This window comes from Phacochoerus africanus, chromosome 6 (assembly GCF_016906955.1).
Source record: "Phacochoerus africanus isolate WHEZ1 chromosome 6, ROS_Pafr_v1, whole genome shotgun sequence".
Lineage (NCBI taxonomy): Eukaryota > Metazoa > Chordata > Mammalia > Artiodactyla > Suidae > Phacochoerus > Phacochoerus africanus.
In genome coordinates, this window is record NC_062549.1 from 100,838,806 (window position 1) to 100,856,265 (window position 17,460).

General features: G+C 41.1%; 1 protein-coding gene across 1 annotated transcript; it reads left to right on the forward strand.

Moving 5' to 3' along the window:
• Window positions 1–767: 767 nt before the first annotated feature.
• PRKAB2 (protein kinase AMP-activated non-catalytic subunit beta 2) lies at window positions 768–16,472 on the forward strand. Its single transcript, XM_047784855.1, has 8 exons — window positions 768–941; window positions 1,210–1,391; window positions 5,452–5,618; window positions 6,446–6,539; window positions 6,779–6,899; window positions 8,625–8,758; window positions 9,731–9,799; window positions 11,851–16,472. Exons 1-8 carry the CDS (start codon window positions 776–778, stop codon window positions 11,926–11,928), a joined length of 1,011 nt encoding a protein of 336 aa, XP_047640811.1. The 5' UTR covers window positions 768–775; the 3' UTR covers window positions 11,929–16,472.
• The last annotated feature ends 988 nt before the right edge of the window (window positions 16,473–17,460 follow it).

Below are 17,460 nucleotides of genomic sequence, written 5' to 3' on the forward strand. Positions count from 1 at the left end.
AAGCTCCCAGGTGATGCCCATGCTGCTCCTCACTAGAACACAGGCTGAGTGACAAGGGCTTCCAGTAGGTCATGAAACATGCGTGCGTCTAATAACACAAAGGAAGAATGAATAAATCCCATAGCAATCTCATTAACTATCACTCAAAACGTGAATGAGTCCCAACCTGAGGCCTGTCGTTGCCCGTTTCTGCCTTAATGTTCTTTCTGATGTTTCCATTCTTTCTTGAATTTCATTTCTTTCTTGAATTTCATTTCTTCAGGGGTTGCTCATGCCAAGTGCTGTTTCTTAGCCTTGCAGGGCTTTCTCCTTCTCCTTAGACGAAGTTTAACCATTTGTCAAGATTTATCTCTTCATCACTCCTCCTTCCCCGCGGCTCCAGTCCAGCTGACTGCTTCCCATAGCACTTAGCAATTACCACTACTTCCTCAGCCTTCTGTTGGAAGCCCGCTTTCTTGATTCCTGTAGAAACCCACCTCTCCGGGAAGCCCCCCCAGAAAGACAACATAAGAAAGAAAGGCAAAGTCGCTCCTCTGGGTACGGAGCCCTGGAGTCATTCGGGGACCACCCCCTCCGGAGGGCAGGCCCTCGGGCTCAACCAACCGAGTCTCAGCGCAGCCTCGCCAGGGAAGCGATCTCAGCCCTGCGTGCCGCGGTCTGCGGAGCGGGCGCCCCCGCGTGGCCCTGGAGGCTGCGCGCCGCTGCCCACCATCGAGCCGGCGGTGGCTAGAGAGGCCGGCGGGCCCCGGGAGCCGCGGTGGTGCGGCCACAGGGAATGCGCGCTAGGCGGGCACCGCGCCGCTGGCCTCGTGGCCATTTTAGGAGGAACCGCGGCTCGCTAGCCTCGGGCGCGGCTTCAATTTCAATAACTTTATTGGTGGCTTCTCAGCGGAACAGCCATCGCACCATTGGCCTCGGGAGGAGGGAGAATTTTACAGGAGGTGACTGGGCGGGGGCGGGCGCCCCTGGGCAGTGATCGCAGGGATGAGGGGGAGTTCCCGAAAGCGAGTTTCCTGAGCCGCCGGCAACCAGGGGGTTTGGGGGTTCCGGGCGCTTCTGGAGGCCGGGGCGGGGGAGGTTGTCCCCCGGGCACGGCCTCCCTGGGGCGGGGATTCCCTTGCCCGGGTCCCCAGGCACAGGGGCGGGGCCGGGGGTGCTCCTGACGCAGCCGCCGGGGTGTTCCTAGCCTCGTGTTGTTCCCCACGGCAGGTGGCCCCCGACTCCGAGCTGCAGCCATGGGAAACACCGCCAGCGAGCGGGTGGCCGGGGAGCGCCACGGCGCCAAGGCTGCTCGCGCTGAGGGCGCGGGCGGCCATGCCCCAGGCAAGGAGCATAAGATCATGGTGGGGAGCACCGACGACCCCAGCCTCTTCAGCCTGCCCGACTCCAAGGTGAGCGCTCCCACGCCCCCAGCGGGGGGCGAGGCTGCAGCAGGGTGGGTGTCGGGGCTCCTCCTCCGTTTGGGGATTTCTTTCTTATCACACTGACCTGAGTTATGGTTTTGGGAACTAAAGGCTCTCTCGGGGACTGCGATGTTGAATGATCATTCCTTTCGCCGCGCTGCCTCAAAATAGCACGGAGGTGGAGTTCTTGTTAGGCGACTCCTCTGCTGGCCGCATTTTCGGATGAGGACAACAGACCTAACTCTTGGTTCTCCCAACAGACACGGGTACCCTTTGCTAGAGTATCGATGAATTTGTAGGTTGTGGGCCTTGGGGAGGGTGGATTACCTGAGGTGTGGGCCACATTTAGGTGGCCGTTTCTCTCATCTGCCCTGAGGTGGGCAAATGAATTTGTTTCCTGACAGCTTCTCTGTCTGAGTATCATCTTTGCTCTTCTGAGAGCTCAGCACTTCAGATCCCTTTTCCCCTTTGGCATGGCTGTGAGTGGCAACCACGTGTTTATTTGAATAATTTCTCCTAGTGGGGGTCAATAAAGGACATCATTTGGGGGACTGCTCATTTTCATCTCATACTTTATAGTTATGGTGGCTGAGCTGCTTCTTTCTTCCAGCCGCTACTCAAGAGCCAGAGCAGGTTAATTCCAGAATTTCTCCACTTCCCAGTAGTACTTCATCATGTTACCACCGCTGAAAACGAACAATCCACAGCAGCCTTGAAGACCTTGTTCTCAATTCCAAGGACTTGCTTCAGGAAGGAAAAAACTTGTATTCACCCCACAAAAAGCAAAGTTGGAGCTGACAGCAATGTGATTACCACCTGAATGTTTCTAATCCCTTTTAGAGCTGCTGGCATTAAATACATTAATTCCTCCAGGTAGTCTGACTAGAATAAAATGAAGTAGAAAAACAGATTGAGCAGCTGGGGGTCTGTCTGATGTTTCTTGTCACTTATCCCTTCCTACCAGTGTGGGGTTTTATTTTATTTACTTTCCTAAAGAGAGAATAATTTGCCAGGTTGATAGCGTGGGAAATATGGATTCTCCAGTTTATTTTTTCAAGTACCAACTGAGAACATAATCACAAAAAGAAGTGATGATGATTTCTCGGTGTTTCTCCTCCATTCCTTTCTTTTCCCACTTCAGGACTTCTTTCTCAACATTTGGGCTGTCTCTTCAGCCATCTGAACTTCTTCAAAATTCTTCAAAGCTTTCTTTCAAAGCTTTGTACCCACTTCCCTACATTGATGACTCAGGATCTAAGTAATGTAGTATTTGTCAAATGGTGACTGCAGTAACTGGCATCCTGAATAAAAGCAGGTTGCTCTATTTGAAATGGAGTCTATTTGGGTCATTCTTCCCCTTACCTCAGTCTTGCTATTCATGAAATAAGAAAATGGATTCAGATAATTGTTAAAGTCTCTTCAGAATCTAAGATTTTATACTCAATGTGCTCTCTTTATTTCTTCCCTAAATGTTTCACTTAAACATTTTTCAATTGTAGTTGTAATTATTTTGCCGCTTTTCCTGAAGATTTTGCTGACTATTGAACTTGGAGTAAACAATCTTTCTGCTAGTCAGCTGCACTCATGCCTGCCACAGAAATGTCACATTATCCGTGGAAGGGCTTTCTTCCAAAGCTAAGCATATTAATAGTTTGTAGCTTTCAAATTCTAAACTGAAAATACTAAATCATACAAGTAAATGATAGAAACAGTGGCAGTGGGGCCAGCCTCTTCAGTGGACTAGTTACTGGTTCTCAATTAGAATAGCCTGGAATTTGTTTAAACACTTCATGGAAAATTTGAAACACTGTCCATGTTTCAAAGCAGGGAGAACAGTGTGATGAACTCCTGTATAGTTGTCATCCAGTTTAAACAATGATCAAATCATGAATGAATTTGTACCACCTATATACCCCCATCCACTCTACCCTCACCAATTATTTTGAAGCAAATTCCAGACTATCATATCAAATATTACTTTATTAGTATTTTAGGATACATTTCTAGAGATGAGGTTTCTTTATTTTTAACATAATCACAGTGTTATTGTCTGGAAAGCTTTTTAAGAATAGATTCCCAGACCCTATATTTGAATCAGAATCTGAGGCATTTGTAATTCTTAGGCATATGTAGAAATTTCTCTAATTCTAATGCAGCCTGTCAAGCAAGAACTCATTGCTTTGAGAAAATGGAGATCAAGATTTTTTAGGAGTTCCCGTCGTGGTTCAGTGGTTAACGAATCTGACTAGGAACCATGAGGTTGCAGGTTCGATCCCTGGCCTTGCTCAGTGGGTTAGGATCTGGTGTTGCTGTGACCTGTGGTGTAGGTCGAAGATGCGGCTTAAATCTGGAGTTGCTGTGGCTCTGGGGTAGGCCGGTGGCTACAGCTCTGATCAGACCCCTAGCCTGGGAACCTCCAAATGCTGCGGGTGCGGCCCTAGAAAAGACAAAAAAAAAAATTCTCTAAGCCATTTCCTTATATAACATGAAAGTCCCTTCAATTCTTTTTCTCTGTTTACTTTGGATTTATGCTGCTACTGGTGTCTCGTAGTGTAGTTTTGAGGAATATGGAGAGACAGTACAGAAGGTAGACTACCTCTGGCATTTTTAATGTAAAGCCCATATGAACAAACTAGTTTTTTTTTTTTTAACTCATTTTATCTGGTAATATTTTGGTTTAATACCATACAATCTTATTTACCTATTTACCAAAGTCATTCAAGCCAATCTAAAGTGAGAGTCAGCAAACATTTTCTGTAAAAGACCAGATAGTAAATATTTTAGCCTCTGCAGACCATACTATCTCTGTCACAAATGCTCAGTTCTGCCATTCTAGCATGAAAGCGGCTATAGAAAATGAGTAAGTATGGAGTTACTGCTGTGGCAGAGCAGGTTAAGGATCCTGTTTTGTCTCTGCAGTGGCTCAGGTTGCTAAGGTATGAATTTGATTCCTGGCCTGGCGCAGCCACTACTGTGGCGTAGATCACAGCTGTGGCTTGGATTTGATCCTTGGCCGAAGAACTTCTATGTGCCATGGGTGTGACCAAAAAAAAAAAAAAAAAAAAAAAGAGAGAGAAATAAAATAAGTGAATGAGTATGACTATTTTCCAATAAAACTTTATTTATAAAAGCATCTGGCTCACTGGTCATAGTTTGCTAATTCCTGTACTAAAGGATGGTAGTTCCTTTAGGCTCGAGAATCTTCATCACTACTCCTAAAACAACTCGTATAAACCTGGCAGGGGTAAGCAAGTAAGATTTCATAACCATTTCTCAAAATTTAAGAAGCCATGGAGGTTCCCAGGCTAGGGATCTAATCGGAGCTGTAGCTGCTGGCCTACATACACTACAGCCATAGCAACTCCAGATCCAAGCCTCCTCTGCGACCTACACTGCAGCTCATGGCAATGCCAGATCCTTAACCCACTGAGCGAGGCCAGGGATCGAACCCGCAACCTCATGGTTCCTAGTTGGATTCATTTCTGCTGTGCCATGACAGGAACTCCTGATTTTTATATTTTTAATGTCCCTTCGTAACCTATTAACTAAAATGGAGATTATGAATTACATATGAATTTTAGTATCTCTAATTTCCATTACAACTTATAACTGAGAGCATCTCATATTTGCATATGAAAAATACATGGCTAACTTTATTTTTGTAGAACCATTCTTTATTTTCATATTTCTTCTCATAAGTGATACTTAGAAGCATATCGTAATTGTCTGCCTATGAGTTCATCTGGTAACAAGAAGCAAGGTTTTTTGTTTTTCAAGGGAAATCCTAAGGTTCTGAAAGGATGAGTGATTTATGCAGAGTCAGAAGTTGGGCTGTTATGTGGGCAGCCTTTGAGTATAAGCCATTTGAACCACTTTGGTCCTAGATGAGTTCTTTTTCTATAGTTTGTTCAGAATCTGATTTAGTTGCTAATATCAAGGCTTATTAATACTTAGCAGAAACCTAGCACCCCTCTCCTCCCTAGAGAGGAGAGTGACTTTTTCAGAATTCCTGGGTCACAATTTAGGGATGACCTAATCCTTCTTACAGCTCCCTGGGGACAAAGAGTTTGTATCATGGCAGCAGGATTTGGAGGACTCCGTAAAACCCACACAGCAGGCTCGGCCCACTGTTATCCGCTGGTCTGAAGGAGGCAAGGAGGTCTTCATCTCTGGGTCCTTCAACAATTGGAGCACCAAGATTCCACTGATTAAGAGGTGAAGACAAGTGTCTTGGTTGAGTCTGTAGAGTCCAGGAGTAGAGACCTGATTTCCTTTCTCAAGAGAGACCTGACTGGAATACTCCTTTCCATCTGCTACAGACTCTCTAGAATATTTTCTGTGACCAATAACTATATCTATGACATTTTTTTGTTTTTAACCTCATAGCAACGAGTCAGAGATGTTTTACCACTTAGAATGCCATTGCCTCAGAAGGACTTATAACAGCTTTGTGGGTACATTCTTTAGGATTGTGTTAATACTAGTCCTTTCTGTGCTTGTGGGAAGTCTTCTGTAACTAGCTGAGTCCTATTGCTCTGACTTCTGCACTAAAACAAAACACATTGTAAAGGTCTACATAGTAATGTTATTTGTTGCTGGCAGAGCAATAATGAATTATGTACTGGTTATGGCCCTTTGTATGTAGGTAATTTCCTAGAAAATGCTCACCAAAATACAGAAGGGATAGGGCACTTCTTATCCTGAACCTATTTGCTGTCTTATTTACACTCGGTTGAGGGATCTATTCAGCTGAAGCAAAATAGTTGTGCTAAGGTGGAACATTCAAGGGGATGAACATCTTTACTGTACTTTTCCAGATATTAGTTAAGAACTAAAGTTACTGGGAGGGGCTAGCAAGTACATGCAAAAGGTGATAGAGAAAAAGGATAATGGGTTTATAAATTATTTTTTACTCCAGAGGGTGCAATCACTTAGGAATGTGGGAGATCACTGGTATGATAGTGATTACCTCATGATTTTTACATTTATTTTCAGTCTTCTAATAGGAGCTTGGCCAACTAATTTTCTGCTTTCTTCTGTAGCCATAATGACTTTGTTGCCATCCTAGACCTTCCTGAGGGAGAGCATCAGTACAAGTTCTTTGTGGATGGACAGTGGGTTCATGATCCATCAGAGGTAAGGCCTTGATCTCTGAGGGTAACCACTGACTTAACAGTCTGTCTCCCTTTTGCTGTTACTCCTTTTGGTGTCAAACAACATTGCTGTCAGGATTGATGGGCTCCTACACGGAGGATTTCTTTCTTGATAAAAGATGGTGCTGCCATGTAGGATCATTTTTTAAAAGAAAAGAGTTGAACAGAAGAGAGAGATTTGAAATGGGGATTCATGTATTTTTTTTCCATTCACTGTTTCAGCCTGTGGTTACCAGTCAGCTTGGCACAATTAACAATTTGATCCATGTCAAGAAATCTGATTTTGAGGTGTTTGATGCTTTAAAGCTAGATTCAATGGAAAGCTCAGAGACATCTTGTCGAGGTAATTTTGTAGTATTTGCTCTTTTTTGATGTGTTCTTATCATGCATGTTTCTTTCCAAGAGTGGTTTTTATTTTTTCATTTTCTCCACAGAAATTTCTGAATTATATGTATATGTTCCTCCTATAACCATTTAGGTCCCCTCCTCTGAGAGAAAAAAATCTGTCTAGTGTATTTGATTTCAAACTTTTTAACCAGGATATGTAGTAAGTTTACATTATAACCCCATACACACAAACACACACATAACGTAACTGTAAGTCTTGCAGTATGTTTGCCTTTATTACATGTAAAGCACCCTGTTTTCTATTTTATCCTTCATTTACAAACCATTAATAGGCTATAGTCTACACCTGTGCTGTATTAGGGCTGCACCTGTGGCATATGGAGATTCTTAAACTAGGGGTCGAATTGGAGCTGTAGCCACTGGCCTATGCCACAGCCACAACAACGCCAGATCCAAGCCGCATCTGTGACCTACACCATAGCTCACGGCAATGCCAGATTCTTAACCCAGTGAGCAAGGCCAGGGATCAAACCTGTGTTCTCATGGATTCGTCTCCACTGAGCCATGACAGGAACTCCTGTAGTTTTAAAAGCTCTTTCTAGTAATATTTCACGTTTTTCATTGACCTTTAACAGTGTCAACTAGCAGGGGCTAGTTGAGTTTGGTTTGCCTTCTTTAACTGTCTCAGCCTAATCCTGCCAGTTTGATAGCTCATTTGGCAGTTCTATAATTTTATAAGGCCCTATACTTAAGTCAGTCTGTAGAAAAAAGGGTTATAAAAGCCTCACATTTCTGAGAAAAAAGTATCTATACATGTATGTGTAACTGGGTCACCATGCTGTACAGCAGAAAATTGACCAAACATTGTAAACCAGCTATAATGAAGAAAATAAAAATCATTATATTAAAAAAAACCCCTCATATTTCTATTGTGTGTATGTTAACAAGTTTTTAAAGTTTTTGGTAAAAAAAAAAAAAATTTCCTTGTTAGAGGAAAGACCTATATACTTTTGTTTCTCACAATATTTTTTCCAAGCCCCTCATCTCTACTTACATTGGCTATAGCACCAGAAAAATAATTTGCTATCCATATTCACAGTTATCGATTTTGTTACTTTACAGTAAAGGCTCTGACTGTCTAAAGAAGTGTGTTCCAAGGAAGCACACTTCTTCCTTGTGAACGCAAAGTCTGCCTCTGCTACTAATTAGCTTTGCCATCACAGATAAGACCTTCAATGCTTTTGGTTCTCAGTTGCTTATCAGTAAAATCAGAGGCTTAGACTTTCTGTGATTCTCAGCTGAGGAGACACAATACCTGAACTGGGCATATTAGAATCTCAGGGCACAAGGGTGGCTTGTGCAGGTTCTAAAAGTATAATTAATAATATAATAATTATCTGTTTGGGAGTTTTGTGGTGGTGCAGCAGCTTAAGGATCCAGTAATGTCTCTGCTGTGGTGTGGGATCAATCCCTGGCCCTGGAACTTCTGCATGTCTTGGGCGTGGCCACAAGATAGTAATAATAATTATATAAAGCCGTGACCTTTGCTGCAGCTGTGGCAACACCAGTTGGTTTAACCCACTGTGCCACAGTAGGAACTCCAAGTTTATGATTCTTGACTTCTACCATATTTAGTATTAGCTGCCATGTATTGACAGTTTTTTCTTGCATTTTTTGTAGCTTTCCATCTTTCCCTTATATTTGTATAAATATCTTCCAGACCTTTCCAGCTCACCCCCAGGGCCTTATGGTCAAGAAATGTATGTGTTTCGATCAGAGGAGAGATTCAAATCCCCACCCATCCTGCCTCCCCACCTTCTCCAAGTTATTCTTAACAAGGACACTAATATATCTGTGAGTATCCTAAGAGTATCATTGGGGCATCTGGGGGTCACTAGGGCCATTTGAGCCAAAGTTATGTAATTCTAGAAGTTGGGATTATTAAAAAGTTAAGTTGAGTATAAATCATATACTTATCAGTAGTATTGCAGGTTCCTTTTTCCAGGGCTAAGTTGTGACTTTTCCAGGTACTTATATCAAAATTTATACTTGTCTTCTGATCCTAATATATCAGGCCCAGAGCTATGGATTGATAGAACCAGTTTTTAACATTTTTATTCCAACATAAGATGAGAAGTAATTATCATTTGCAGTTATTATATGCAAAAGAAGTATATTTTGCATATAATTTACATCCCTAGTTAACTCACTTGATTCCCACTAAGATTATTTTTGCCTCTTAACACAAATCTTCTTTGTGTGTTGTGGGCAAGGTTTTTGCTTTAGTCCTATTAAAGAGTATGAATAGATGCTGAGGCTTAGGGTTTCTGCCCCAGGCTCAGAATTTTCCGAATATTGTGTAATGAGAATGTATTGATATATACGAGGATGAGTGCTTTATTTATTTATTTATTTATTTTTGCTTTTTAGGGCCACACCCACGACATATGGAATTGCCCAGCCTATGGGTTGAATTGGAGCTACAGCTCTTGGCCGACGCCACAGCCACAGCCACACCAGATCCGAGCCATGTCTGCAGCCTACACCACAGCTCATGGCAACACTGGATCTTTAACACACTGAGCAAGGCCAGGGATTGAACCCATGTCCCCATAGATACTACTGGATTTGTTACCACTGAGCCACAGTGGGAACTCCCTAAGTGCATTATTTAAAAGAGATAATACATTCTTGTTTTGAGTTTCTCAACAGTTCCAAAGAGCCCTGGGAAGAATAAACTCTTTGGTTTAAGATCTTTGATTTAACATTGTGCATTTAACCCCACTTAGTTGTTTTTTGGGTTTTTTTTTTTCCCCCCTCTTTTAGTGTGACCCAGCCTTGCTACCTGAGCCCAATCATGTTATGCTGAACCATCTCTATGCATTGTCCATTAAGGTAAGTGGTGGGCCTGGCTCTTCACAAAGCTCCCCAAAATGGGAGGGCATGGGTTGAACATATATTTTCCAGTAGTTTCTTGCTCTGTTTCTTCACTGAAGCTGAAGCTGGCAGAAATGGTCAAATCCATTTTTTAAACTAGTGGGTGAGTTTGTTTTAAATCTTAGTCTCACTATCTGAGTTCTGACCAGCTGAATTGCCCTGTGATTAAATGGACTTTTTGCTTCCTGGTTTCTTTTTGGGTAGCTGTAACCTTTGTACCACCTACTTAATTAAGTTTGAGTTCATAGTACTAGGATTTCCTTTTCAGAAAAAAGCAAGTTTACCTTCCAATTCAGAGAATGCTTGAATGTGATGTTAGTTAAGGCTTCTGCTTTTTTAAAGGTGTACATGGACTGCTTTCAGGTGCCTGAGTCACATATACCCAATTGCTTGCATCTTGCTTATACACTAAGTAAAGGAGAAATGTGACTAGATTTGCCCTGTGCCCTCCCAAGTCCTAGAACGCTTCTCGGTTTCTCAGCTGCTTTACACTCTGCATTGAAAATATCCATTCAGTCTTACCATGTCTTTGTGGTCTGGCTATTCGAATAAAGTTTGATATAGCCCTATAGTTTCTAAACTAAGCTGAACATCGTCAGAATCATTTGGGGGAAGTTTGTAAAAAATACAGATTCAAAGGCTCCATCCCCAGGGATTCTGAAGGAGTGCATCTAGGATGGATCCCAGTTTTTTTAAGCTGCTTTTATTTCTTAGACGTGCAACCAGATTAGGGAAGTCAATGACACAGCTGTCTTTAATGTGGTACTTATTAAATATATATCATTGAATTTAATTTTTTATAATAACCTTGTGATATAAGCATTATTTTTAACCTCTGTTGTATAGATAAAGAAATTAAGTCTCAGAGAAGGTCATATTGCCAGTAGGTATCAGAAGACTGAGATCCAGTCCTCCTATCCTCATTTCATGTACTTCCCTAGAGATCATTGTGCCAGTTTTTCCAAGTAGGTCTTCTCTCACTTGCTCCTCATTTTTACCAAACTCTTCCTGGAGTTGAATTTTTTACTTGCCTTGCATCTGTCATCTTTAGACTGTCTTCTGCATATCATAGTCACAGAATGTTAATCTGAGAAGTATTCACTGTGGATAATACAATAGAGGGGAAAACAGGCAGATGCACTGATTTCTTAATTGGATTTGCTTGGGTTCTTTGGGATCTGACTGAATTTTGCCTCTTATAACTGCTCCTGGCCTCTCAGTTGATGTCCATGGGTGTGCCATTGCTTTCTGTGGTACCCCCTTGGTCTGTAACACTGCCTGGGAAATGGTACTTCTTACTCTTCATACTGGCTCTCACCCAGGTCAGGGTCTTGATTACTGCAATTCAGCTTGGCCTTGACCTATTCCTCAGATTGTTTAAACTGTTTGAAATTGATCCATTGGATTGAGCATCTTTCCAAGGAGGATTTTGGAGTCCACTTTGTTCAAGGATAGAGGATGATTCATGATCACAGAGGACTTTTATTTTTAAGTTCAACCCTAGTATGAAATGGAAATTAGACCTGCTTCGGCACTTGGAAATGGTTTTTCAAAAGGATCACTGCCCTTTCTTTTGATTGCTTTTAAGACTCCCTTCTAGAAATGGATGCCAGGATATTTCTTTTTTTCTATGATAGTTTTAAGTCCAGTATTTGAATTTAAGGTGGAGAAGAAAGTAAAGTAGGAAAATAATATTTCTTCAGCACCTATTATATGTCAGGTACTGTGTCAGATATTGTCATGTAATCATCAGAGCCATCCTAATGGTAGGTGTTACCCTTTGTAATGATGAGAAAACAGCTACTTACAGACATTAAGTAAATTACTCAAGGTGACAAACAGAGTAACAGTAGGAATCAGGACCAGAACTTAAATTAATTTGACTCCAAAACCAACCCCTTTATAATATTAAACTGTTAAAAGTGAGCAACTTGGAGGATTAATGGCCAGGAACAGCTGCCTACATTGTGAACTAGTGAATTAGCTGCATATGTTTATTTCCCTTGCAGGATAGTGTGATGGTCCTTAGTGCAACTCACCGCTACAAGAAGAAGTATGTCACTACTCTGCTGTACAAGCCCATCTGAAGGGATCCCTTCCTGCCTCCCAGGATTCAGGAGAAGCATCTTCGTTGCCTTTCTGGACTGGACCAGTCTTATGTGGGACTGGAAAGCTGATATGCTTTGAGGCTAATATGTGTGTTTCAGTGCCTCTGAGTAGGAATGCTCTGCTTTTGCGTTTGATTGCAGATGAGAGCTTTATCAGTTCATGGAATTTATTTTAAGAAAAAAAAATATATATATACATATGAAGGAAGGTTAATGGAAGTCTCCTAGCTAGGTGTATTCTCTCTGCCTGTGGGAACTCACCAAGACCTGTTTGGGAGAGCTACAGGAAGAACCATGACAGGAAGCTTTTTTAAAAGAGAATGAAGAGCAAACTCTCAGGATCCTTTTTGGGTGGAGGTTCTATCACTGCTACCTTGGTTGTCCAAGGGATGAATTTGTGCCAGACTGCTGCCCCACTTACAGCTGCCTCCTTGCAGGAGCAGCTTTTCTTGCATGGGTTCTCTGTTTTCTCAGAGTGTGTGCCACAATCTGTATTTTTTATGATAACCGATGCCCCACAAGAGCCCTGTTTCCTCCCATTTTACATTCTTGCTTTGTTTACCTCCTTCAGATCCTATGCCTGACCCTTCCCTAACACAAAACTCGGTAGGTGAATGACCCCTTTCAAATGCTGTGTGAGACCTAACCCACCTCAGAAACTAGGGCTGCTAGACTCCTTTTTAAGCACAGCACAGCACCATGAGACTTTGTTACCTGTTATTTTGGCTTCTACTAATGAAAATATGGCTCAGAATTATATGAAAATTAGAATGCAGGTCTGCTTTCTTGTTTTGGTGCCACAGTTTAGGCTATATTGGCACATACCTATACTTTTTCCCCCTGGCTCGGCCTTGCTTCCATGTTTTCTTTCACAGAGCAGACAGCTTTGAAGGTGGAAGTGAAACCAGGGAAAACTTTCATGTATTTCATCTTTGGAAGATTTTTATGTGCCTACATTTTTCTTTTATCAAAAAATGCCTTTTTATTGGTCTTAAGAGACTGCATTGGAGAACTTCAGACTTTCGATAGACAACTCCCAATAATTTCTTCTCTAGTCTATCCCTCTACAATCTTCACATTAATGTGGCTGACTCTGTGTACTTCATTATAGTAGACACTGCTCTAGATACAGACTATTAGACTCATTTCATGCACCTAAAAGCTTCCCTCAACTTAAAGTTTCATTAGAAGCAAGAAAGTACCTTGGTCGTTCCAGCTGTGAAAAGTACCATTTTCATGCACTAAGTACTAATAGAATTGTTTTGTCCTTCTGTACCTTTTTCCAAAAAGTGTTTGATGAAGTGAGGTCAATGATTTCAATTTGCGGAATAAAAAGTAGCTATTCAATCCACCCTTGGGGTTCGGAGATTAAAACATTTTCCCCCAAGTTTCTGTGGCTTTTCCATTATAGGTAAAAGCAAACATTCAATACTGAAGGAGGCTAAACTTGATGCTGAAGAGGCTCCCTGACTGCTAAGATCTGCCCAGCCATACTGAAAGGGCACTGACAGGTTAGTTAGCTACCTCCTGTCTTTTCCATGTAAAGCTGATGACACAGTTGTCTTTGCCTCTGTGTGAGGCAGTAGGGTGTGGGGCTGCTGTTTTGCTGGGAAGGCAAATTGCTAACTGCTTTAGTGGTTAATTGCTGAGAGTAAATTACTTTAGCCACTCAAGGCCACCCTCTGCAGCAAAAGGCTTTTGTGGAAAACGTTTCCTGGTCTCAATCACTTTTAGAATGATGTGTCGTTTTAAAAATTCAGGCCAAATTCTGTTATAACCAACTCAGGATCTGCATTGTCTTCAGCTGTACTAGAATTTTGCTTTTTCCAAAACCCATTAAACAAGTGGGCCACTTAGGATTTAAAACTTGGTTGTTACATGCAGGATTTTGTTTTACTTATATGTTTTATCAGCCATACTGAAATGTAATTGTGTTAAAATTTCTATTCTGCACCGATATATCAGTGGAGTGGGGCAGGAAAAGAGACCCCTTCAGTTTCTCTCAGGCCAGAGGCATCTATAAACTGGATCTGTCTCCAGTGGCAGACAGTAGGTTTTGGTGCTGGTGATCTTTCTAATCTGGAAATGTGCAGAAAGTGTCAGTTTTCTAAATTCTGAAGTAATCTCTTAGTCGGATGTGAAAGTGCCTACTAACTGGTAGGGAAAGGGATGAATAAGAGGAACTCGATGATGTCTCATTCAGCCCTGTACCTTCTCTGTACTGCTGATAACATCCCATGGCCTTGAGAATTCCTATTATACTCTCAGTCTGTCCCCGAAAGACTGTTCCAGAAGGTAGAGAGGGAGGGAGGAAGGTACCCTAAAGTACAACTCACTCATTCTTTTATATTGATTACAGGGATAGTTTATTTTCTGTGGAAGAATCTGATAGATTTTGACAATGAATAAAGGCAAAAATAATAATTTTTAGATTTATTTGGTTTTGTTTTTTGTTTTTTTGTTTTTTTGCCTATGAGAACTTCATAGAGTCAGAGAGTAAAAACAGAGCTCTTTGGGAGGGCTGACCCTTACAGATTTGTATCATGGTTTAGGGGTTGTAGGAAAAGAAAGAGTAACTGAGCTGAGGAGTGATACTAGGAAAATTAAGCCTTAAGTAACTCAGAACTAAAAATCTCCTTTTTAAAATTAAATCAGACATAATATACCGGTGTCTTTGGATCTCACTGTATATTAAAAAAAAAAACTACCCTTTGTTTCTTGTTTCTACTTTCTACCCTTTCTTCTGTATTTTGCTTTAACTTCGTTTGTCAGGTGGACTTTACCAGAGTCTAAAGTCAAACGTTACCTAAAACAAATATTAGTCATCTTGCTGGTAATGAGAACTTCTATGTCATGGTTATTAGCTTGCTTTAAGCTTAAGAGCTGAATGGGATTTAATCATTGTAGGCAAAACCCATGAAGGGCATACCTGGCCTTGATAATGTTGGCTTTTTTTTTTTTTTTAAACAATGCTTATATGGTAGAGAAACCCTATAAAAGAAGTATTCAAGAGAAGTCTCTTGACAAGATCCTATAAACCCAGGCCCACTCACTTCACTCCAATTATTTCTAGACTCTTGTAGATCTAATGGATCTGAAGTAAAACCTTTGAAAAATGTTGGTACTCCATGTATGCTGCTAAACTGAAGTTAAGTTCAGAAAGGAGTGTTATCTCTAGACGGCGCTTATATTAATCTGGGTATAAATGAAGGAAACATTAATGATAGAATCCCCTGCTTTTAATTGGGGAAATAGGGCTTTTAAAATTTTGACCTCAACTAAATATGATATGCAATAGTCTGTGTTTGTGTATGTTTGAAATACATTCTATTCTCAGAGATTTCTAAATCCTCATGTTCTGGTGATTTGAAGCATAGGCCTAAGAGCAGATACACAGTAGGTTCCTGCATTATTTAGACTCATCTTTAAAGCCAAGTTCTTGCTGTCTTCTACTAGGAACTGCTGACTTCAGTTACCCATGGTATGGAGGACCTAAGAAGGATAGGAGTGAGATTCTTCTAAAACTCTAGATCTAGGCATTTCTCTCTCCTTAAGCACCAATCACGATTGGAGTTTGAAGGGCTGTGATTCTTCAATGAACCCAACCTTTTGGAGTAAAGAAGCTAACCCTTTTTAAATTATAAGGAGAAAAGAAAAACAAACAAAAACTTCTAAGAGTCTGTTATTTACGAAAGCCAATTCCTAGCAATGGAATCCCTCTAGGATTCATATTTGGGCTTTGTCTTGATTTGCTTTACTCAGTTGTGCTATAAATTGAATGTTTTGTTAGTTTCAACATTGGTTGGATTTGAATTGTGTGTGGCACAGTGCTTTTGCGGTAAAATTGGTGCAAAATACTAAATATTCTGGATTTTGTAGTCAGGGTAAATGGTGAAGGGATACCTACCCTAAGTATTATATTGTGTATTGATCATCTTACTTCTTTTCTATTCCTGTATTCAGAACACTTACCCAGGTTGTGGTTTTAGGACAGCCAAAGCTCACTGATGTTGATTAGTCCTAATCTCCACACTGGGCCCCATATGTGAGACTTGTTTGTATTTAGGTAAACTGGATAGTGTTGGTTGTTACTATACTGAAGCATTTTGAGTAAGTATAGCTCTGTTATAAAGGGGGGATGAGACTATAATTTGAAGGGAATTAAATATTTGAGTCCTCCTTTAAATGGTGCTTTCTGTAACCTTAGTACTGAGATACAGAGCTGCTTTCCAGTATTGCACAAAGGAGTGGATAAGAATGGATTTTAAAGCTTTTCCCCAAGTGTAATTTGTCACTGGACTCTGACATGTCTGAAAAATATGTGATGTAACACATAGAAATGTGAGTTTTCCATAAAACTGTTGAATAAAAGTAATATACAGCAATAATATTTGATTTCTTCATTGATTACTGATATTACCATTGATTACTGATATTACCAATATGCCCAGGTAGCCTTAGGGCCTAAAGAATATAAATTACTGCACAGACATTTTTGAATAAAGAGAAAAGTAATAAGTATAGTGGACATGTGTGGTGTCATCCTTCCATTGCCATGCTTCCTCTTCTTTTTGTTCCAGGGTATGCCGGCATTAACTAGAGGAATGCGAACTCTGATTTGATTTTTCAGCACTCTCTATAAACTGCACACTTAGCTATCATCTGGTGGTGGATTAGCTGAGATCCTAGACTAATGCTTCTCATCCCTGGCTGCACATTCATATCATCTCTACAGATTCTATAAAAATACTGATGCCTAGTCTACTACCTCCACCCCAATTAAATGAAAACTTCTGGTTTGGGGTCCAGATATCTATATCTTTTAAGCTCTCTAGATGCTTCTAACATACAACCAGAGATGAAGACCATTATCCTCAAGCTTCCCTACTTATTCTTTTTCTGTCGGATATGTACTTCCCATTATATATGAAAGCAGATTATGTAGTTCACTCTAACAGCAATTACTTCTCTTAGATGGCTTTGTTCAAGGCCATGATTATAATAATATCCTTTTAGTTTTCCATCCCTTTATTTCATGGGGTTTTTTGGTTTTGTCTTGTTTTTGTTTGGTTGGTTTTTTACATAGCTGGCCTCTGGACTTTTCCTCAAATAAAACAACCAGGCTACCCTGGTATTTGCTGCTCCAAAGATTCAACAGAGTTAAATTTCCTCAAGGGAGAGATGGGAGTGACAATCTGGGAGTAGCTAGAGGATGAGAAGAATAGAGGGAGGTGAAGAGAGAAGTGGAGATATAAAGTAGAAGGAGAGGTAATGAAGACCTCTGATAGTAGAAATGGACCAAAAGAGTCAACCTCAAACCTCAACAGCAGATCAACAGACTGCCTGCAGACTAGAGGTAGAGTGGTGTGTATAATGTCGACTCAGCCTCACAGAATGGTTTCCTAAATATCACATGCCTTGGTCAATGAAACAACAGAACAGCACCAGAATTCTATCAAGGCCCAAACTTGCATTGGCACGTACCTTCTAATGCACTTCCTTCTGGCCCAG